Source organism: Equus asinus, chromosome 22 (genome assembly GCF_041296235.1).
Source record: "Equus asinus isolate D_3611 breed Donkey chromosome 22, EquAss-T2T_v2, whole genome shotgun sequence".
Lineage (NCBI taxonomy): Eukaryota > Metazoa > Chordata > Mammalia > Perissodactyla > Equidae > Equus > Equus asinus.
In genome coordinates, this window is record NC_091811.1 from 14,400,605 (window position 1) to 14,424,552 (window position 23,948).

At 36.8% G+C, this 23,948-nt stretch overlaps 1 protein-coding gene across 2 annotated transcripts in view; it reads left to right on the forward strand.

Annotated features, from left to right (window-relative positions):
• Positions 1-23,948, forward strand: part of KDM5A (lysine demethylase 5A) — a 98,512-nt gene that overhangs the window by 27,072 nt on the left and 47,492 nt on the right. For both annotated transcript variants that reach the window (XM_014841804.3, XM_014841803.3), the window contains exons 11-17: positions 6,856-7,037; positions 8,466-8,628; positions 10,007-10,126; positions 12,617-12,811; positions 22,353-22,534; positions 22,710-22,834; positions 23,294-23,444. In XM_014841804.3, the coding sequence (XP_014697290.2) occupies positions 6,856-7,037; positions 8,466-8,628; positions 10,007-10,126; positions 12,617-12,811; positions 22,353-22,534; positions 22,710-22,834; positions 23,294-23,444 (1,118 nt within the window). The remainder of the gene's footprint in view (positions 1-6,855; positions 7,038-8,465; positions 8,629-10,006; positions 10,127-12,616; positions 12,812-22,352; positions 22,535-22,709; positions 22,835-23,293; positions 23,445-23,948) is intronic.

Genomic DNA, 23,948 nt, shown 5'->3' on the forward strand with positions numbered 1-23,948 from the left:
TCTTTCCTTGTGATTGGTCTGTTCAAATTGTCTACTTCTTCTTCAGTGAGCTTTGGGAGATTGTAGGAGTCCAAGAATTTATCCATTTCCTCTAGGTTATCCATTCTGTTAGCATAGAGTTTTTCGTAGTATTCTCTTATAATCCGTTGTATTTCTGCAGAGTCTGTTGTTATTTCTCCTCTTTCATTTCTGATTTTGTTTATTTGAGCTTTCTCCCGTTTTTTCTTTGTAAGTCTGGCTAGGGGTCTGTCAATTTTATTTATCTTCTCAAAGAACCAGCTCTTTGTTTCATTGATCCTTTCTACCGCCTTTTTCGTTTCAGTAGTATTTATTTCTGCTCTGATTTTTATTATTTCTCTCCTTCTGCTGCCTTTGGGCTTTATTTGTTCTTCTTTCTCTAGTTCAATTAGGTGTAGTTTGATTGCTTATTTGGGATTTTTCTTGTTTGTTAAGATGTACCTGTATTGCAGTGAATTTTCCTCTTAATACAGCTTTTGCTGTATCCCATATGCGTTGGTATGGCGTGTTATTTTCATTAGTTTCCAGGTATTTTTTCATTTCTTCTTTAATTTCTTCAATGATCCATTGCTTGTTCAGTAGTGTATTGTTTAGTCTCCACATCTTTGTGCCTTTCTCAGCTTTTTTCTTGTAATTAATTTCTAGCCTTATAGCATTATGATCGGAGAAGATGCTTGTTATTATTTCAATTTTTTTAAATTTGTAGAGGCTTGCCTTGTTTCCCAGCATATGGTCTATCCTTGAGAATGTTCCATGTGCACTTGAGAAGAATGTGTATTCTGCTTTTTTAGGATGAAGTGATCTATATATGTCTATTAAGTCCAATTGTTTTACTTTTTCATTTACCTCCACTATTTCCTTGTTGATTTTCTGTCTGGATGATCTGTCCATTGATGTGAGTGGGGTGTTGAGGTCCCCTACTATTATTGTGTTGTTTTTAACATCTTCCTTTAGGTCTGTTGATAGTTGCTTTATGAACCTTGGTGCTCCTATGTTGGGTGTATAGATATTTATAAGCGTTATTTCATCTTGATGAAGTGTCCCTTTGATCATTATATATTGTCCCTGTGTGTCTCTGTTTACCTGTCTTATTTTGAAATCCACTTTGTCTGATATAAGAATTGCAAGACCTGCTTTTTTTTCTCTTGCTATTAGCTTGAAGTATGGTCCTCCACCCCTTCACTCTGAGTCTGTGTTTGTCCTTGGGGCTGAGGTGTGTTTCCTGGAGGCAACAAATTGTTGGATCTTGTTCTTTAATCCATTTTGCCACTGTGTGTCTTTTTATTGGAGAGTTCAATCCGTTTACATTGAGAGTGATTATTGATGCATGTGGACTTAATGCTGTCAATCTGTTGTTCATTATCTGGCTTTCCTGCTTTTCTCTTCCTGTGTTTTAGCCTACCCATTTGATACTGCAATTTCTTATGCTGGGTTTCTTAGATTTTTGCTTATTTATGTTTTGTGGCTCTGTTCTGTTGTTTAGTTTAGTGTCTACCCTGAAGTTTGTATTTAGAATCTCGTGTATAATATAGTCTATTCTCTGGTGGTCTCTTACTTCCTTGGCCTAGACTAATTTAGTCCCTTTGCACTTCCCCTCCTAAATTATTATTTTCACTTCTTGTTCCAACTTGTGTTATGAGTTTGTAGTTAGAGTGATAAGATCATCTTTGCTTTGGTAGTTTCCTTATCTTTATCCTAATGCTATAGTTGAATATTTGCTATCCTATTCTCGTTCTATTTATCTGTCTCCCTACTCTGTGGTTTATGACCCCTTTCTCCCTTTTTTCTTTTTTCAGGAATGAGAGCCTTCCTGAGGATTTCTTGTAGTGGAGGACTTTTGGTTACAAATTCCTTTAACTTTTGTTTGTCTGGAAAAGATTTAATTTCTCCCTCATATCTGAAGAATATTCTTGCTGGATAGAGTATTCTTGGCTGAAGATTTTTATCTTTTAAAGCTTTGAATATGTCACTCCATTCTCTCCTAGCTTGTAAGGTTTCTGCAGAGAAATCCGCTGACAGTCTGATAGGGGCTCCCTTGTAGGTAATTCTCTTATTTCGTGCAGCCCTGAGTCTTCTTTCTTTGTCATTACTTTTTGCCAATTTTACTACTATATCCCTTTCAGTAGGTCTTTTTACATTGACAAATCTAGGAGATCTGAAAGCTTCCTCTACACACATTTCTCCCTCAATCCCTAGATTTGGGAAGTTCTCTTCTATAATTTCATTAAGCACACTTTCTGCTCCATTTTCCTATTCTACGTTCTTGGGAATTCCTATGATCTTTAAATTGTTTCTGCTCATTGAATCTGCTGTCTCTCTAATACTTTCCTCATTCCTTTTAATCCTTAGTTCTCTTTCTTCCTCTGTCTGGAGCAATTCAGCCTGTCTATCTTCGATTATGCTAATTTGCTCTTCTCTGGAGTCTACCCGGGCATTCAGGGAATCCATATTCTGTTTTATCTGGTCCACTGTGTTTTTCATCTCTAGTAATTCTGTTTGATTCTTGTTTATAATTTCAATCCCTCTTGTGAAGTAGCTCCAGAACTCGGCTTGTTTCTCTATCTTTCTCTCTACCTCATTGAGTTTTTTGATTATAGCTGCTCTGAACTCATTTTCATTTAGTTTACCTAATTCCAAGTCCTCCTGACTTAATTCTGTGTTTTTATTGTTTTCCTTCTGGTCTGGGGCTTTTATAAATTGCTGGATGGTAGAGGAGTTGTTTTTTCACATGGTGGTAGAATTCGTTTGCAGTTACCGTCTCTCGCCACTAGATGGGGGTCGAGAGCCGCGTGTTCTGAGCTCTCCACCTTCGGGCAAGATGGCTGCGCCCTGTGCGCTTTGCCGGGCGGGGCTGGGAGCGGTTTCTCTCATGCACCGCTCTGGATTCGATCAGTTCTGTTCTCTGGTCTCCTGTCCTGCGTTTATGGGGTCCCCGCGCATGGAAGCTTTCCCCTGTCAGCAGGTTTCCACTGTACCGGCGGCAGGAGTCCTAGACGATGCCCTGGTCGCGCGGCCCCTCCCCCACTCCTTCCAGGATGCTCGCGGGGAGCCCGGTTTCTAGGGGATGGAGCGATGTTCTCTCTTACCCAGTTCCAGCTCCTCCGAGGCGGGCAGTAGGGGCTCCGTCTTCTGTCTTTTGAGACTGTAGGTCTCTGAGTCCTGGCATTAGGTTTATCAGCTGAAACTCAGGGGGTTTTTTGTTTTCTTTTTTTTTCTTCCCAGTCTTTTGTTGTACTTTGGAGGGGACAGAGTCCCGGGTCAGCTCACCTGCCATTTTGTTCCACAGCCTCTGTTCTGAACTTTTAAGTTGTTCTTAAACAGAAATATCTTCTAATCTTAGAGATAAGGTCACACAGTTCTTTTTTTTTTTAAAGATTTTATGTTTTTCCTTTTTTCTCCCAAAGCCCTCTGGTACATAGTTCTTTTATGTTGTGGGTATTTTTAGTTGTGGGTTCTTCTAGTTGTGGCATGTGGGATACTGCCTCAGCATGGCCTGATGAGCGGTGCCAAGTCTGCGCGCAGGATTCAAACTAGCGAAACCCTGGGCCACGGAAGCAGAGCGCGTGAACTTAACCACTCTGCCATGGGGCTGGCCCCAAGTCACACAGTTCTTAAAGATTATTTTAAGTGTCAACCCTAAGTAACTAATGTTACTAATATAACTATTAATCCTTCTCTATGTTTGAATTTTGTATGAATATCCGTTTATCTATTTCTGCTTTTGCTTCATTCACCTTGATGTAAGAATGTGGAGAAATGCTGGACTTTAAAGCTTTCAATCATAGTATGAAGAGACAGGTGATAGTGCCTTTTTTTCTAGACTGCGTCACAGATTTGCTGTTTATTTTCTAAGCAGTTATGTTTTACTCAGGATTCTGTTTTTGTGCAGTCATGTTTTACTCAGGATTCTGTGTTATGTACCGTAAGAAGGACAGAGAACTCATTTATCACAGAAGAATTTTAAGGACTAATTAGACACCGTGTATAAAACCTTCAGACTCTTTATACTTGAATTTTGTAGTTTGTTACTCTCCTCTGAAAGTTACTCTTTTAGAATAGTAGATAACTACTAGCTTTTCACCAGGAATTGTGCGTTTGTGTTGAAATTCTGTCTGAGTTGTCCTCTTGGTATCTGATAGCACACTTCTCTGGTATCATAGCTTAGTGGAAAAGTACTTCTGAAGTTAATACATTTGTCTTATGAGTACAATGTGTTCTACAAACAGGACTTCTGAGGAATAAAGATAGGCTTAAAATTTGAAACTTTGGAAGTGTTTTTTTCTTCTTCTTGTCCTCACTCCATGTAAATCATTGAGTGTATCACGTTAGTTCATTTTTCATTATTTTCTGTAGTATTGTCCTCTTTTCATTCCCACTACTACCATCCTTGTGTCGGTTGTATCACATCTTTTTGGGATGATTACCATGGTCTTACATAATGATCACTTGTGTTGGGAGCCCCCAAGACGGTCTCCAAGTTCAGTGATTTTCTATGAGGATTCATGGCTATGGTTTATTACAGTGAAAGGATACAAAGCAAAATCATCAAAGGGAAAGGATGCATGGTCAAAGTCCAGAGAAGACTACGTGCAAGCTTCTAAGAGTCCTCTCCCAGTGGTGTCACTCAGAATGCACTTAGTTACTCCAGTATCAAATTGACAACATGTGTGAAGTGTTGTCTATCAGAGGAGCTTATTAGAGACTCAGGTTTTTATTGGGGACTGGTGACATAGGCAGCCTCTGCCTAACCTGTACCAAAATTCCAGACTCCCAAAAGGAAAGCAGGTATGCGGGTAAACTACATTGTACAGTCTAGGCACTGTGAGCCACTCTGTATCAGTGTAGGGAATTGTTTACCATCCAAGTTTCCAGATGCTAGCCAAGGGCCAAACTTTAAGCAGGCCTTTTGCAGATTAGCAGTCTTAGGGCTGCTATGTTAACTGTTTCTGCTCACTGCTTCTCTCTGTAGTCTTTCTCATGCATTGCTTTCATTTAAAATTTTAAGATTGATGAGTCTTTGGGAGTTCATTATTCAATTCTGTCTTGTTTATATTTGAAATTTTCCATAATTGAAAATTTCAAAGTATTTGATAGTATGTTTATCATATTGTTTCATTTTTCAAAACCTGTCTTATTTCCCTTTTGAATATAGGATAAGATCTAAGCTTCTTAGTTTGAAATTTAAGATGAAAGTTCCAGTCTTCTTTTCTACTCTGTATTTGTGAGTATGACTATTCCACTCTGCCCCTTCACCAGCCAGACCAGTATATTCTGTCTCTTATTTACCTTTAAATCTTATCTATCCTTCCAAGGCCTACTTAGTGTCTTCTTTTTCTGTCAGGTTTTCTTTACAATCCAAACCCGTGTGCTCTTTTGAAGAACTATAGAATTTATTCATTTATCTGTTTTGGAGTTTATGTTGCCTTAACTTGAAACTTTTTGTACGTAGGTCTTGTCTCTTCAACTAGCTTCATGATTTTTTCAGCCAACCAGCTGACCAACCAACTAAAGAATGTATTGAGTAGTATTTTTTTGAAAGCCTCTTTTTTTTTTTTTTTTTTTTAAAAAAAAGCCTACAGAGGTTAGGAATCATATCTCCTCTTTATTTCTTATTGGAATTCCTACTTAAAATATTAGACTTTCTTATTCTATCCTCTGTGACTCTTAACTACACTTTTATAGTTTCCATTTCTCTGTGCTGTGTTACAGATCATAACCTCAAATCTCTTCTAGTTCACACATTCTCTCTTCAGCTTTGTCATTGGCTGTTTAACTGATTACTTTGAGAGTTTTATGTTTAGACTGTCTATTATAGAAAGTTTCAAATGTGTAAAGTTAAACATAATAATGAACTTCCCTCCTTCTCCATACCTGGGCATCCAGGTTCGACAGTTAAGCCTTCTAATAGAATGCAGTTGGATTCTCTTGTCTCTTTCTACCTTTGGTCTGTTTTGATATTATGTGTCATATCCTCTGGAAGACTCACACTATGTTCCTGCAAGAATGAGAGTGAGAAAAGCAAATAACATCTTAGAATTACTATGAAAATAGTTTGATGTTGCAAATCCCCTGAAATAGTCCTGGGCTCCCTACAGCCCACTTTGAGAACTGCTGTTCACAAGGATGATAAGCACTTTAAATCTCTACCTTATGTGGTTTCAGGGGTGGGTGTTTGAAACTCAGTGTCCAGTGCTTGTATCCTGTTAGAAACTTCTGTGAAAACTCAGACAGCAACTTTCCTTTTTCATTCTGGCTTTGCTTCCTCTCCTTGTTTCTGGAAACTGAGAATTTTTCTTTTTTTTTTAGTTCATCTATGAAACAAATGTTTTTCTTGTTATAATTTATCTAATATTTCTAGATGTGTTTGTAGTGCCGGGGTGACTTTCTGCATCATCTTATTCTTCGGTTTTGCCACAAATTCAGGATTATGTATCTTATTATGTTTTGTTTTCACAATATCTGGCACCATTCTATAAATATAATGATAAACATTTTGGAAAGTTATGCTACTGGGGATAAAGTAGAAATATAATAGCTACCTATTAAAATGAGTCTCACAGTGTTTTCCTGGTAAGCTGAGTGGGAGTAATAAAAAGCCTTGCTTCTGTGCTTCACAATAAACGAGAGGCATCTAAGATAATTAAAGGGAACTCTAAATACCAGATAGGAGATAGGATTAAGTATTTAGGTGTATGTAGTAGAGTACAGAGAGCACAGATTCTATGGACTAGATTATTGTAAATGTTATACAATTTTTACCTTTTTTTTTTAAGACTCCCTTGAGATTTCTTTTGGGCACTTATTTCTTATCTCTCATTTACGTTTTTTTCTTTATAGGAATATGCTCTTTCTGGTTGGAACTTGAATAACATGCCTGTCCTAGAGCAATCTGTTCTTGCACATATTAACGTAGACATTTCTGGTATGAAGGTGCCATGGCTTTATGTGGGAATGTGTTTCTCTTCTTTTTGTTGGCACATTGAAGATCATTGGAGTTATTCCATCAACTACTTGCACTGGTATGTACAATCTTTGTTAACAGCATACTTACTTAGTAACCTTTTTAAAAGTGTGATAATGTTAGGTAATACATTAGGGAAAGCTGACTTTACAAGTATTTCCTTCCCAAATGTAGGATAATATATTGAGAAGTGTAGAGGTCTAAGGGTACAACGTCTCAGACGGCTGCCCTTTTAAAGTATGTGCGTGCAGCAGAACCTAGAGTTTTAGACCAAATGATACTTGTTTGGTATACATGAAAAGTAGTTTTGATATGCAAGGTAGGATATTTCAAGTTTATATAATTAAGATCTGACTAAACTTTCAGTATTTGAAATTTTCAAATGATTTTTTCCTTTTTAAAAATATTTTCCCTAAATATTTTTATATTATATTATATATTATACCTGTTACATGTGTATTAAGTTCTTTTGCGGAATTTTTTTTATCTCACCCACAGCTTTTATTTACTTAGATAGTTTCTTGTCCAGTATTATGATCTTAACTAAATGATGTTTTTCCCTCCATTAGAAGATACTGCTCAAATCATGCTATGCAGTGAAAACTCTAGTGATTTTCTTTCTCTGCTTCATTGCTGTGCTGTGTAATATGATAGCTGCTACTCATGTGTGGCTATATAAATTAGTTAAGATTAAGTAAAATTAGAAATTTGCACTCCTCGGTTGCACTAACCACATTTCAAGTCCTGTATAGTCACATGTGACTAGGGGACCCTCTATTGGCTAGCACAGATATAGAACATTTTCGTCATCACAGTAAGTTCTATTAGAGACAGCACTGTGAATTGTGTTAGGATTAAGAAATTTAGCTAGTCTATAAATTGCATGACTCATTAAATCCATTTTCTAGGAGTACATTATACATGAACTTAGTCCACTAAAGTCTAGTGTATTAATGGTGCCAAGTTTTTGGTCCTTAAGATTTATAGATAGAATTCTATTCAAGTTTTCAAAAATTTCTAGCCTTGGCTTATTTCCTTGGATAGTAAAAATGAACTCAATGAAGTTATGCAAAGGTACTCTTGTGAGAGCATTGACTTTTACTTTGATCATTGAAGCAATAATTGGACTGTCCAGTGGACCTGTGAATCAAGTAGTATGTCAGTAGCCTTTCGCACAGTACTTACTTTTCACGTAGTGTCTTTCCTGTTTGAATGTAGTGTTTGCTCATCCACCTTAAAGAGTTCATGTACTTTGAATTGCTTTTCTTATAGTAGTCAGTATGGATCTACCTATCCATATACTCTTGCCTTGCCTTCTATTATGAACAATAGCACAGATTGATGAGATAGTTACCAGGATTCAGGGCATATAATCTGTGGCCATGTAACAAGACAAAGTTAATTATCATTTAGTAGATTTGAGTTAGACACCCTGGCCTCATTGGCACCATGCTCTACCTAGCTAAACAGTTATTTCTTTTGCTAGGGGGGAGCCAAAGACATGGTATGGTGTGCCGTCTCATGCTGCAGAACAACTGGAGGAGGTGATGAGGGAGCTGGCCCCTGAGTTATTTGAATCTCAGCCTGATCTGCTGCATCAGTTAGTCACCATCATGAACCCCAATGTGCTGATGGAGCACGGTGTGCCTGTGAGTCTTTTTGTGTCTCCCTACAGTATTTTAATTTAAGGTTATATTAGCTTTTGATTAGATAGAGTCACAATATATGCTTTGTTTTGTAATTGGAAGTAAAAGATCATATTTATCTTCTAGCCAAATTAGAATTTATACTCTGAAGGGAACAACATTTATTTGATTAAGAAAGGAGTATTTTAGAGCCAGCCCTCATGGCCTAGTGGTTAAAGTTTGGCGCGCTCTGCTTCAGTGGCCCGGGTTTGGTTCCAGGGTATGGAACCACAACACTCATCTGTCAGTAGCCATGCTGTGGTGGCGGCTCACCTAGAAGGACTAGAAGGACTTAAAGTAGAGTATACAACCATGTCCTGGGGCTTTGGGGAGAAAAAAAAAAAAAGAGGAAGATTGGCAACAGGTGTTAGCTCAGGGTGAATCTTTCCCAGCACAAAAAAGAAAGAAGTGTTTTAAAGTATGAAATTACACTTTATGTATAGCTACCTATTAAAATAGCCTTCTGTTTTCAGTAAAACATTATATCCTGGTTTTAACAAAAATCTTATTTTCTTTATTATCCCTGTGTAACCGAAGTGTGGGTATTTTAAATGGTAGTTCTAATAATTAATGCTTATCATTTTGGAGATGATATTTCATATAAAGATTGCATGGTTTTTTTTTTTTCCTCACGTGAGATAATGAAGTAAAAACATACTGCAAGTACTTTTTCTGCTTTTCAGTCTTGTTTTGGGAATGATGATTAGAGTTAAGCTAACACTTGATAAAGTGTAAATTTAATAAGTTTGCTGCTACATGTAGTCAAATAGTCCTCATAACCTTAATGAGAAAGTAGATTGAGTAATAGTAGTGTTACTTTGTCTTTAAAGAATTTATACTAGAATCTGGGACTTTTCAAAAGACATATAGTAGTATCATAAAACAGTGAGATTCAGGAAGACTGATTTTTGGGATATCTCCATATTATATATGAGCTAATTAATTACTTTCCAAAAAATTATACGAAAGTAGGAGAAAATTCCATCTTTAAACACTGTTTTCAACACAAGAATAAAAGGAATAAAAGAAAAGTTCTCGTAATTGTAAATTTTATCAAGTTAGGAAACTAGTAGCTCGGGGGATAACATTTTTTCTTTGAGAATTTCTTTGGCTGCTAATTCTTGTGGTGAATTATTATAATTTGTTATCAGTGACTATTTTAAGAAGGTGGAATTCTGGCTGCTGCTTAAACCCTGATATTATTTTCTGATATGTGTAGGTTAATGCTTTATTGTTTTCAATTTTAGGAAATGCTTCTGAAACTGATAAAATCTGTCTCCCTTTTTTGTTGTTTTTATTTTGTTTTGTTTTGTTTATATTCCTGTTCCCAATTTGCATTTAGGTGTACAGGACCAATCAGTGTGCTGGCGAATTTGTTGTGACATTTCCTCGTGCCTATCATTCTGGATTTAATCAGGGCTACAACTTCGCTGAAGCTGTGAACTTCTGTACTGCTGACTGGGTCTGTTCTATAGCAAGTAGCTGTTGTACATCTGCTAACACCCCTGGAAAATGCATCTTAGTTGCCATATTTGCTTAGCTGGAGAGGGTAGGGTTCATGAATATTTCTGTAGAGACTGGAGTAGCTGTTGTAATTTACAAAGTTCAGTTAGTTTCCATTGCAGTTTTTATTTGGAAGATTTTATAGTTCTTTACTTGTCGTCTGTTCATTATTTTCCCCATTCTGTTTAAATTTTAATTGGGTGGTTGATATTTTCTGGATCTTTCTTTTCTGAAGGAATATGGTTCTTTTACTCTTTACTTTCTCTGAGCACTTTTGGATTTTATAAAAATGACCAGATCTTTTCAATAATTAGTTCTATCGTATTTTCAAGTATATAGCTGTGTGATTTTTATTTCCAAATATTCGTTTATTATTTTCCTTCTGATAGACAATTAGGTGGATTTTATTCTTCCTGCTATTTTATGTTTTCTGTACTCCTTTTTGTAAAAGTTTATTTTAAAGAGTAACTATAATATTGAGGTCTCTATGAGCTGTACATTTGTGTAAATGATAGTGCCAGTGATTGCTGTTTTTTTTGTTATGAGGTAGCTATCAGAAAATAATTAGTTATGATTACATCATGTTGGTTAGGAAAAAACTGCCAATTTATAATACACTCTTTGACTTTATTTTTCCTTTAGTGATGCTGTTTTTTGGTCACCTCTCAACATTTTGGGGGATATTCTTTAGTAATATCAGATCTTACATTTTCTTTGGGCACGTTAATTTATTAAATTTCTTGATTAACCATTTTTGTTTCCTTGGCTAATGACAATCTTATTTGATCTAGTAATTTTAAATTTCTTTCTTAGGAAATTTAGGCTTAGAAAGCAGCAAGAGCAAGAGCAGGCTTAGGACTTTGCCTTGGGCTTGAGCTCTGTTTTCACAAATTCGACTAACATTTATTGAATGTTTATGATTTGCTTGCTCCTTGGCTAGGTGTAGGGTGGGAAATGGAGATGATTCAGAGAAAAGTTAGAGATGTGCTCACGTTACTGATGTTTGACCTTGGACAGCTCTTTTAATTTCTCTGGGTCTAAGTTTTTTACTTGGTATGTAAAGGTGAATGCTAAGATTCACTTAGTAATCTCAAACAAATGAGATGATATATGTGGAAAGCCCTTGATACTCTTTAGAAGAAGGATGTGATATAAATGAAAAGTGATAGCAGCTTTATATCTGGAATAAAGTGATAGCACTCATTTCTATAAGCTACAGTGGATAATCAGTTTTATTTTATTTGATGGCTTCCTTGCATATTGTAGTAATTAAGAGCTACTAATCCCACAGTTTTATTTTTCTTCCTCTTGCTCTGACATTAAGGCTATATGAGAAACCTTTGAGTAAATATTTAAAAATTAAGAAATGAAAGAATTGTATATTTTTAATAGACAAGATAATTGCTAATCATAAGTTCAATATATGTATTTTCTTGGTAAAGATTGTTTATTTGGAAGAGCATGGAAATAATGCTTGGGTCAGAGATAGTCTCATACTCTCAAACTGTGATTCCTATGATTCTCTTCTGCCTTTCTCAAAATGAAAGTAAATTCTAAAAGGTTCTTAAAGTTTGATTTTCTTATTTTTGTCTTTTGTATTACAGTTTCAAATACAAACAAAAACTCCACTTAGCTATCCAAGTTTTCCCACTTGAGTGTCAGAAAGAAGTTAGAGAGAGAGTCTGCATGTGTGTGTGTAGTATAGCTAGTATCATAATTTGGTTTAAAGCTTGACAGTTAAAGAAATTTTCCAAATTTATCTTAAAGAGTGTACCTGTTGATTTATGAAAAGTCATCATGTAGTGATTTGTTTATTTCACTTAGGGAAAATAAAGTATATGATCTCATGATTTTCCTTTGAATTCTCTTTAGACCAGAGTGGTTGTTTTTAAAAGAATTTCTAAATCCTAAAATCTAAAATCATCTTTTGCTTTGGTTCTTATAAAAAAAATTAAAAGTCCGTCCATGTGAATTGCTTAGGTAGTGCTTCCCCTCTTCCTCTCTCTCTCTCTATTTTTTTTTTTTTACTTCTAATAACATCTATTCTTTTTGTTCTGTGGAAACTGCAATACTGAATTTGTCCACTTAATCTTTCACAGCCTGAGTTTTTCTCTTTTTTTCCTATAAGGGCAGCCTCATGTTAGACTGGTCTAAAAGAGTTTGCTGCCTCATTTATATATCAAGGAACTCACATCTCTTGATGTACATAATGAGTAGAAAATCAGCAGCTTAGGCCAGAATCTCAGCATCTCAAATTGAGGATTTTCTGTGGGAAGGCCTTTGAAATTCCTGCTGGGCCCTAAAGGTTTAATATTTACAGTTACTTCTACATTCAAATGGAGTTTGTTATTCTGTCTATAATAAAAGAGAGGATCTGGAGGATAAATAGTGGTTCTGTTCTGGAATGCGTTATAAGAAATTTAATTTGAGAACCTTGTCTTGATTACAGTTGCCCATTGGACGTCAGTGTGTCAGTCATTACCGACGGCTGAGGCGCCATTGTGTCTTTTCACATGAGGAACTCATTTTCAAGATGGCAGCAGATCCAGAATGTTTAGATGTGGGGCTGGCTGCCATGGTGTGCAAAGAATTGACTCTCATGACTGAAGAAGAGACACGGTTAAGGGAGGCTGTTGTACAAATGGTGAGTGTGCTGGGCACATTTCCTATATTTGATACTGCTTATGGAATATACTAAAAATTGAACCAATAGAAAGGATCCATTTTCATCTTTGATCCCTTTAGAAGTTGAACACAAAAATCACTAGTTAGGAGAAGGTTTCATATTTTTATACTTGACACTTTGGTTTCTTGAAGGTGAAAAAGGTGGGAATCCTGATGTCTTCATGTCTAGATTTTTAAAAACAGAATCCTATCAGGTAGAATTTCTTAGGTATCTATCTTATTTTTAAAAGTTCCTGTGTATAGTATTATTTCTTTAAACAAGAAAGTGCAGGGGGCTGGCCCCATGGCCTAGTGGTTAAATTTGGTGTGCTCCACTTCACAGCCCGGGTTGGGTTCCCGCAAACGGACCTACACCACTCATTGGCAGCCATGCTGTGGTGGTGACCCACATACAAAATAGAGGAAGATTGGCGCAGATGTTAGCTCTGGGTGAATCTTCCTCAAACAAAAAGTTTAGGATTGGCAACAGATGTTAACTCAGGGCGAATCTTCCTCAGCAAAACAAAAAGTTCAAATCCTTTTTTTCTTTGAGCTTTTAATTGAATAAAAGTTATGTTTCTGGTGATTGCAGACTGTCAGAGTGAATTAATCTGTCTTTTTTCCCTCCTTCATAGTGTTTTAATGATTAGGAAGGACTGAATAACCAAGGGTTGGGATTTTGAATGCTTAGAATAAACATTTCTCACATTGAAATGGGAAATGTATGAGAAAAATCTGTGTCTCCAGCATCATCTTGGCCCGTTCTCCCTAACCCTCCCTACTTAGCTAGCCTCACTGGATTTATACCGTGCTTTCTTCTGCTCTTATACAGCCTACTCTGTTCTGTTTTTTAAACAGCTTTGTAATTGACATATAATAAACCACGCATGTTTATAGTGTATAATTTGGTAAGTGTGATTCTGCATATACCCATGAAACCTTTGTCACAATTAAAGTAATGAACATATCACCTTCAAAAGTTTCCATATGCCATTTTATGATCCTTCTTTCTATCCCACCTCCTCACTTCCAGGAAAGCACTAATCTACTTTCTTTAGTTGGCCTTTTTTCTTTTTTAGTGAGGAAGGTTGGCCCTGAACTAACATCTCTGGTAGTCTTCCTCTATTTTGTATGTTTGTTTGTGGGATGCTGCCCACAGCATGGCTTGATGGGTGGTATGTAGGTCTGTGCCCCAGATGCCCCAGGTCTGAACCTGTGAACCCCGGGCCACTGAAGCAGAGTGCACAAACTCAACCACTATGCCACTGGGCTGGCCCTCTGCCCTCTTTTTTTTTTTTTTTTAACATTTTATTTTTCCTTTTTCTCCCAAAGCCCCCCAGTACATAGTTGTGCATTTTTAGTTGTGGGTACTTCTAGTTGTGGCATGTGGGATGCCACCTTAGCATGGCTTGATGAGCAGTGCCATGTCCATGTCCAGGATTCAAACCGGCGAAACCCCGGACTGCTGAAGCAGAGCATGTGAACTTAACCACTCGGCCATGGGGCCGGCCCCTGCCTTTTTTTAGTTTTTTTTGAAAGGTTTTATCTAAATTGAATTATACAATTCATACTTTTTTTTGTCTAGTTTCATTCACCTAGTATAATTACTTTGAGATTCGTCCATGTTGTTGCGTGTATTAATAGTTTATTTCTTTTTATTGCCAAGTAGTATTCCATTGCATGGATATACCACAGTTTGTTTATTCATTCACTTGTGAATGTATATTTTAACTGTTTCCAGTTTTTGCCTGTTATGAATTAATCTCTTCTGAAAATTTCTGTACAAGTTTTTATATCAACATATGCTTTCATTATTCTTGGGTAAATACTAGGAGTGGAGTGGCTGGGTCATATGCTATGTGTACTTTTTGTAAAAAGCTGCTAAACTGTATTCCAAAGCATTTGTACCATTTTACATTTCCACAAGCAGTCTGTGAAGAGTTCATTTGTCCTACGTTCTCACTGACACTTCGTATGGTTAGTCTTTTTAATTTTAGATACTCTTATAGGTTTGTAGTGGTATTTCATTGTGGTTTTGACTGTAATGAGTAATGATGTTGAACACCTAAATGTTATTACAAAATATTTAGGGGCCGGCTCAGTGCGCAGCAGTTAAGTGGACGTTCTGCTTCGGCAGCCCAGGGTTCGCCGATTCGCATCCCGGGTGTGGACATGGCACCCCTTGGCAAGCCATGCTGTGGTAGGCGTCCCACATATAAAGTAGAGGAAGATGGGCATGGATGTTAGCTCGGGGCCAGTCTTCCTCAGCAAAAAGAGGAGGACTGGCAGCAGACGTTAGCTCAGGGCTAATCTTCCTCAAAATAAATAAATAAATAAATAAAGCTGGTTTTTTTAAGAATTTAGGTTAACTTAGAAATAAGAATTTTTACTAAATAGTTAGATTTCTTTTTCTAGTTGTTTGAATTACCTGTGGTAGAAACAAAAAAGAATGAGGTACAAGTGAATCTTAATTTCTTTTTAATTTTACTTCTTGAGATATGTGAATGTATGATCTGATAATATTTTTTATTTTTTTTGATAATTAATATTCTTACTTTATACCTCTATTCTTTTTTTTTTTTTTTTTCCCTTTTCTCCATAAAGCCCCCGGTACATAGTTGTGTATTTTTTTAGTTGTGGGTCCTTCTAGTTGTGGCATGTGGGATGCCACCCCAGCATGACTTAATGAGTGGTGCCATGTCTGCACCCAGGATCCGAACTGACCCCTGGGCCGCTGAAGCAGAGCTGGCAAACTTAACCACTTGGCCACGGGGCCAACCCCCTATACTTCTATTCTTTTTTTTTTTTTGAGGAAGATTAGCCCTGAGCTAACTACTGCCAGTCCTCCTCTTTTTGCTGAGGTAGCCTGGCCCTGAGCTAACATCCGTGCCCATCTTCTTCTACTTTTTATATGTGGGATGCCTACCACAGCATGGCATGCCAAGTGGTGCCATGTCCACGCCTGGGATCTGAACCAGCGAACCACGGGCCACTGAGAAGCAGAACATGGGAACTTAACTGCCGTACCACCGGGCTGGCCCCCCCATACCTCTATTCTTAACAAGTCTTGTTTTGATTATTTTTTTATTAGCCTTTTGATTTTATTATTTTTTTTATAAAACTTTGTTTTTTGGGAGTAGTTGAGAGTTCACAGCAAAGTGAGGGGAGGGTACAGTGATTTCCCATATATCTCCTGCCCCTACACATTCATGGCCTCCTATGTTATCAACATCCCCTACCAGAGTGGTGCATTTGTTACAGTTGACAAACCTACCTTGACACATCATAATCACCCAAAGTCCATCATTTATGTTATGGTTCACTCTTGGTGTTGTGTATTCTATAGATGCGCATGAGTATTAATGACATGTATCTATCGTTATGGTGTCATTTCACTTACCTAGAAGTCCTCTGTGTTCCACCTCTTCATCCCCTGTCCCCACCCCCCAAAAAACCCTGGCAAACACTGATCTTTTTACTGTATGGTTTTGCCTTTTCCAGTATGTCATATGTTTGAAATCATACAGGGTGTAGTCTTTTCAGATTGCCTGCTTTCACTTAGTAATATTTGTTTGATCCCTCCCTGTCTTTTCATGGCTTGATAGCTCATTTCTTTTTGGCTCTGAATAATAGTCCATTGTGGATATACTACAGTTTTTAAACATTCACCAATGAAGGACATCTTGGTTGCTTCCAAGTTTTGGTAATTATGAATAAAGCTACTATAAATATCTGTCTGCAGGATTTTGGGGTTTTTTTGGTGAAGAAGATGGGCCCTGAGCTGACGTCTATTGCCAGTCTTCCTCTTTTTGCTTGAGGAAAATTGTCATTGAGCTAACATCTGTTCCAGGCTCCTCTATTTTGTATGTGGGATGCTGCCACAGCATGGCTTGATGAGCAGTGTGTAGGTCTGTGCCTGGGATCCAAACCCGCAAACCCCAGGCCGTCAAAGTAGAGTGTGCGAACTTAACCACTATGCCACTGAGCTGGCCCCTGTGTGCAGGTTTTTGTGTAGACATAATTTTTTCAACTCCTTTGGGTAAATACCTAGGGCCACAATTGCTGGACTGTATGGTCAGAACATGTTTAGTTTTGTAAGAAAAGCTACCAAACTTTCTTCCAACATGGCTGTATCATTTTGCGTTCCCACCAGCAATGAATGCGTTTCTGTTGCTCCACGTTCTCGTCAGCATTTGGTGTTCTCAGTGTTTTGGATTTTGGCCATTTTAATAGGTGTGTAGTGGTATCACATTGATGTTTTAATTTTCATTTTCTTGATGACATACGATATGGAGCATCTTTTCATATGCTTACTTGCCATCAATGTATCTTTTAAGGTCTTTGGCCCAGTTTTTAATTAGGTTGTTTGTTGTCGAGTTTTAAGAATTCTTTGTCTGTTTTGAATAACAGTCCTATATCAAATGTATCTTTTGCAAAGGTTTTCTCCCAGTCTGTAACTTGTGTTCCCATTCTCTTGATAAGTGAGTTTTGCAGAGCAAAGGATTTTACTTATAATGAAGTCCAGTTTATCAATTGTTTCTTTTATGGATTGTGCCCTTGGTGTTCTATCTGAAAAGTCATTGCCAAGGTCATCTAGGTTTTCTCTTATGTTATCCTCTAGAGACATAGTTTTGCATTTTACATTTAGATCTGCAATACATCTTGAGTTGATTTTTTTTGAAAGGTGTAAGGTCTGCTAGATTCATATTTTTGCGTGTGGATACCCAGTTGTTCTGGCATCATTTGTTGAGAAGGCTATCCTTGCTCCATTGTATTGCCTTTGCTCCTTTGTCCAAGATCATTTGACTATACTTATGTGGGTCTCTTTCTGGGCTTTCTCTTATGTTCCATTGATCAGTTTGTCTATTCTTTTGTCAATACCGTACTGTCTTGATTACAAGTATAGCTTTATAGTAAGCCTTAAGTACTGTCAGTCCTCCAACTTTATTCTTCAATATTGAGTTGGAAACTATGAGTCTTTTGCCTCTCCATATAAACTTTATAATCAATTTGTTGACATCCATAAAATAACTTGCTGGGATATAGATTGAGGTTGCATTGAATCTATAGATTAAGTTGGGAAGAACTGACATCTTGACAATATTGAGTCTCCCTATCTAGGAATATGGAATATCTCTCAATTAATTAGTTCTTCTTTGATTTCATTCATCAGAGTTTTGTAGTTTTCCTCCTTGTACATGTTTTGTTAGATACCTAAGTATTTCTCTTTTGGGGGTGCTAATGTAAATGGTAATGCGTTTTTAATTTTAAGTTCCACTTGTTCATTACTGGTATATAGGAAAGAGATTCACTTTTGTATATTAAACAATCTTGTATCCTATGACCTTGCTGTAATTGCTTATTAGTTCTAGGAGTGTTTTTGTCAGTTCTTTCAGATTTTCTACATAGATAATCTTGTCACCAGTGAACAAAAATGGTTTTGTTTCTTCTTTCCCCATCTGTATACTTTTTATTTCCTTTTCTTTTCTTATTGCATTAGCTAGGACTTCTAGTATGAGGTTGAAAAAGAGTAGTGGGAGGGGACGTCCTTGCCTTGTACCTGATCTTAGTGGGAAAGTTTCTCGCCATTAAGTGTGATGTTAACCCTAGGTGTTTTGTTTGTGTGTGTTTGTTTTTGAGGAAGATTAGCCCTGAGCTAATGTCTGCTGCCAATCCTCCTCCTTTTTGCTGAGGAAGACTGGCCCTGAGCTAACATCTGTGCCCATCTTCCTCCACCTTATATGTGGGACGCCTACCACAGCATGGCTTGACAAGCAGTGAGTAGGTCCACACCTGGGATCCGAACCTGCAAACCCTAGACCGCTGAAGCGAAACGTGCAAACTTAAACGCTGTGCCACCAGGCCAGCCCCAACCCTAGGTTTTTTGTAGATATTCTTTATCAAGTTGGAGGAGTTCTTCTCTATTCCTAGTTTATTCAGAGTTTTTATGTGGAATGGGTGTGGGATTTTGTCAAATGCTTTTTCTTCATCTATTGATATGATGACGTGATTTTTCTTCTTTAGCCTGTTGATGTGATGGATTATTTTAATCAACTTTTGAATGTTGAACCAGCATTGCATGCCTGAGTTGAATCCCACTTGGTCATGGTGTATAATTCTTTTTATTCATTGTTGGATTTAGTTTACTAATATTTTATTGAGGATTTTTGCGTCTATGTTCATGAGAGATATTGGCCTCTAGTTTTCTTGTCTTGTAATGAATTTGCCTGGTTTTGGTATTAGGGTAATGCTGGCCTCACAGAATGAGTTAAGTATTTCCTCTGCCTGTCCTCTGAAAGAGATTATAGAGCATTAGTATAATTTCTTCCATTAATCTTTGGTAGAATTCGTCAGTCAACCCATCTGGGCCTGATGCTTTCTGTTCTGGAAGGTTATTAATTATTGATTGAATTTCTTTAATGGATATAGACCTATTCAGGTTGTCTGTTTCTTTTGTGAGTTTTGACAGCTTGTATATTTCAAGGATTTGGTCCATTTCATCTAATTTATGAAATTTGTGGGCATGGAGTTGTTTGTAGAATTCCTTTATTATCCTTTTACTGTCCATGGGACCTGTAGTGTGATGTCCCCCTCTTTATTTCTTATCATAGTAATTTGTATCCTCTTTATTTTCTTCTTGATTAGCCTGGCTAGAGGCTTACCAATTTAACCTTTTCAAAGAACCAGCTTTTAGTTTCATTGACTTTTGTCTGTTGATTTCCTGTTTTCAATTTCATTGATTTCTGCTCTAATTATATTGTTTCTTTTCTTCTGCTTACTTTGGACTTAATTTGCTCTTCTTTTTCTAGTTTCCTAAAGTGGAAACTTAGATTATTCATTTTATATATGTTTATTTAAAATGGAATTCCTTTTCCCATTGCCTAGAGTCTGTCTTTTGACATTTGAAATTTAAGTACAGTGGTAGAGACTCATGAAGTAAGTTTTTCTGGTATAGTTTTGTATTTCAAACTTAACCTGTGTCATTAATGGAGCACTCTTTTTCCTTATTCTGCAATAATTTGAATATCACATCTCCTGATGACCTTATTTATGGTGCTTTGATCAGATTTCTCTATGGACTCTCTTCCTTTAAACTTTTTCCTGTGCCCTTATTTCCAGATACTTTTCTCTGCTCTTACTTTGCATTATGCACTTGTCTTTCCTATCTTGAGGTAAGTTTTCACTTTATCTCATCCTAAAAAACTTCTTGGGTGGTTTTTCTGTGGTCAGTGCCCTCATTTCCTCTTTATCCCTTCATCATCACTGTCATTCTGAAATTCTCAAAGTGTGCTAGTGACACCTTTGTTGTCAACTCCAGTTGATGTTTTTCTTTTATCCCACGACCTCTCTATTGCACTATATATTGCTTCCTTGGTTTCTTTCCCTAACACTTGCTCTACTCTTTCTTCACCTTCTGATGATACTTGCCAGTCACTTCTGGTTTTCATTTCCTCATCTTCCTCAACTTGTCAGTGTTGCAGATTTCAGCCTTTGACCTTTTGTTGTTTTCCTCTTTGCTAGTTTGCAAGGATTTCTTAGCCATTCTAAGGATTTCAACTTTCTTTCAGCTGTCACCTCTGGATGTTTTCTCCTATTGTATGCAAATGCAAGAATTATTGTCACTTTGAAAGAGGTGATGTGTCTAGTCACCCATTTGTAATCCACCTCTCTGTGTGGTCACTCTACGTTTCTGTTTAGATTTTTGTTATCTCAGTTTCAGCATCAAAATAGAAAATCAAAAAAAAAAATCAGAGGCTGCCCCTGTGGCTGAGTGGTTAAAGTTCCGCACGCTCCACTTTGGTGGCCTGGGTTCTCAGGTTCAGATCCCCGGCAGGGACCTGATTGGCACAGATGTTAGCTCAGAGCAAATCTTCCTCACCAAAAAAATAAATAAAAACTAAAATAGAATATCATCCTCTCTCCCTCTGTCCTTTCAAAAGCCGTTTTCCTTTCCTAATTGCCTATCTCAGTAAGTGCCAGGATCATTATATAACAACTTAGTGTGCTCCTTGACTCATCCATCTCCTTGTAATTTTCAGTATTTGTTGTCTTTTTTATTTTGGCACTATCTGTCATCGCTCTCCCTTTCTGCCCTTTTTTCTTTATTGCTACCATTCTGTTTCTTACTTTTCTCACCTGAATTATTTTCAAATAGCCTTTTAATTTATGTTTCTGACTTTTTTCTTCTTCCCATTTGCTCCTGATAATTTGTGTTTTTCAAAAGTGTATTCTCAGGAATATAAGCTATATAATATGTTAGAATGCACTACAAGAAAAAATTGTTCTGTGATAATAAAAGTTTGGGAAATGGTGAGTTAAGAAAAAATAAATGGGATTCTTTGCTGTAAAACTTCTCTGATCCTTTAATATGCTGGTGTTCATTATTAATCTCTAAGTTGAGAGGGATATAATACACAGCATTTCCTCAAAAATAATTAATTTTTTTGCAGAATATCTTGTAGAATTAGTGGTCCTTGGAGTACACTTTGGGAAATGGTATGAAGTTTCTTGAAGCTGCCAGGACTTTGTTAGTTGATGCATTAGCGTCTCCTGAAGCTGTGTAAATTCTTGTAAACTAAGAAACACTTGCAATATATTTTGGAATCATCTTTGCATAAAAATCATTTTTAAAGAAAATGTTGACTACTAATATGAGAAAATGGAAAGATATGAGAGTATAGTCAGGATATGTCTAGATTAAACCAATAGCAAAACCAAAATATATGTTGAAAGAACAAGACTGTGTCTGCCAGTGAAGAACACTTGCTGTCTTAGTGCAATTAGGTTTCTAAGTGCCTTGCTCAAGTAAGTAGAAACTGTAGAGCCCTTGTATATTAAATGGCAGTCTTTGTAAAATGCACTTCAAATGCTCTTATTTTCTTAAACTGGCATGCTGAATTTGATTGACTTTCTTTTAGATAGCTTGCTGAAGTAGGTTATATTTTGATTTGCATAGTTTGAATAATTTTATACTTCTTTATCCTTGCATATGTTTGTTCGTATCAGTGTTATTTTCAGATCACAGATTACTGATAAATCTGGTTCAAGGGTGTATTATCCCTGGGACAGTAATCTTTTTTTTTTTAATTAATCTTTTTCTTGTTTTAAAGAGAAGACAAAAACACATAAAAGGAATATTATTGCTTCATGAATTATTGTGTGGTAAACTTTGCTGTCTTCACAGTTCTGGTCAAGAAATAGAACTTTGTCAGCCATCCCAAAAGTACCTCCCAGTTACAACCTTCTTTTATTCCCCTCAAAAAAATGACTATTTTGACCTTTTTTGTAATCACTTCTTTGCATTTTTAAAATAGCTTTATCAGTCAAATGTGCATTCTTAGACACCAAGGTTTAGTCTTGCCTATATTTTAAAAATTAGTAATGATTAGTTTTAGAAAGTATTTTGATGATGTGCCATGTTTATATCTTAAATCAGAGATTAGGAAAAATATTTAATAATAAGTTCTTGAATGCTTGAAAGACTAGAAAGACTTGGTCCAGTGACATGAATTCTATTTCAGGGTGTCCTGATGTCAGAAGAAGAAGTGTTTGAACTTGTTCCTGATGATGAGCGACAGTGTTCAGCATGCAGAACCACGTGTTTTCTCTCAGCTCTCACGTGCTCCTGTAATCCAGAGCGGCTTGTGTGTCTCTACCATCCAACTGATCTGTGCCCTTGCCCCATGCAGAAGAAATGTCTTAGGTATCCAGAAGTTTCTTGTAAAAATTATGTTCCATTTTTTTAAACCAAGCGTTAATGTTGTTCTTTGTAATTCCCATTCCCCTGGCCATTGTACTTTTCTTAAGCTGATTGTACTGAAAATTTCATTTATTTTCAACTTGTTGGTTTGTGAAGTTTTTATTTCTGTTTTTTTTAGATATCGCTACCCATTAGAGGACCTCCCTTCTCTGCTATATGGTGTGAAAGTCAGGGCACAGTCCTATGATACTTGGGTCAGTCGTGTTACAGAAGCATTATCTGCTAACTTCAACCACAAGAAAGGTTAAATATCCTCCTTTTGTATGCATACACTGAAATTGTTGTCGCTTTGAAGAGGCCTTGTTTTTTTTTTTCATATTTTTCCTTCATTCTAGGCTTCATATGAGATTTCAGACTAATGGGTTGGTTGGCTATAGACTTAATTTTCTATTTGAGAATCTTCTTTAAAATGAAAAAGTTGTTGTAAAATGGGACAGATAGCTCACTTGCAGTAGATAGATATTTTGTGTAGCCATATTACCAGTGGACTAAAATTAAAGGCATATTGAAAAAGAGAAATTGCCTTACCTACAAGGATTAGGAATGAGTACCTAGTCATAAGCTTTTGTGGCATTGGTGAGATTTTCATAGCTGTGGTAATTTTCTGCTAATAGGCTGATGAATCATTTGAGACATTGGTAAATATTTTTAAATGGCTTTTTATGTCGTTATAGTATATTGGCTTTTTGTTTATTTTTACAGATTTGATTGAATTACGAGTAATGCTGGAAGATGCTGAGGATAGGAAATACCCAGAGAATGACCTCTTTCGAAAACTCAGGGATGCTGTAAAAGAAGCTGAGACATGTGCTTCTGTGGCTCAGCTGCTTCTGAGCAAAAAGCAGAAGCACAGGTAAGCCTAAGAAGAGTTGAATTCTATAGTGGTTTTCTGTTTTCTTTTGTTTTTTTTTCAGAATAAAAGCCAAAATTTTGACTGGCCTATGAGGCTCTCCATTATCTTTGACCTCTTGTGGCCATGTCCCTCCTTCCTCCAATAATGCCTTAATTGTATCTCCGACTGCTCCTCCCTCCTTCCTGCTTCACTCCCGTCCTCTCCCCCTTACTGTTCTTCTTACACACCAGGCGCATTCCTGCTTGGGGCCTTCACACTCGCTCTTCCTTCTGCTTGGAGCTCTCTGTCCTTGATAGCCAGGAGGCTTGTTCTGTCACTTCTTTGATTCAGGTTTTTTTCAAATGTCACATTCTTAAAGATGCCTTCTCTGACAACCTTGTATAAAATTACAACCTTCTTATTGTTCTTTCTTTATTTTTCTTGTAGCCTTGTCGCCTCTGATATACTAATTTACTTAGTTTATTTATTGTCTTTCTCCTTCCTTTCCCAAACCCACTGGAATGT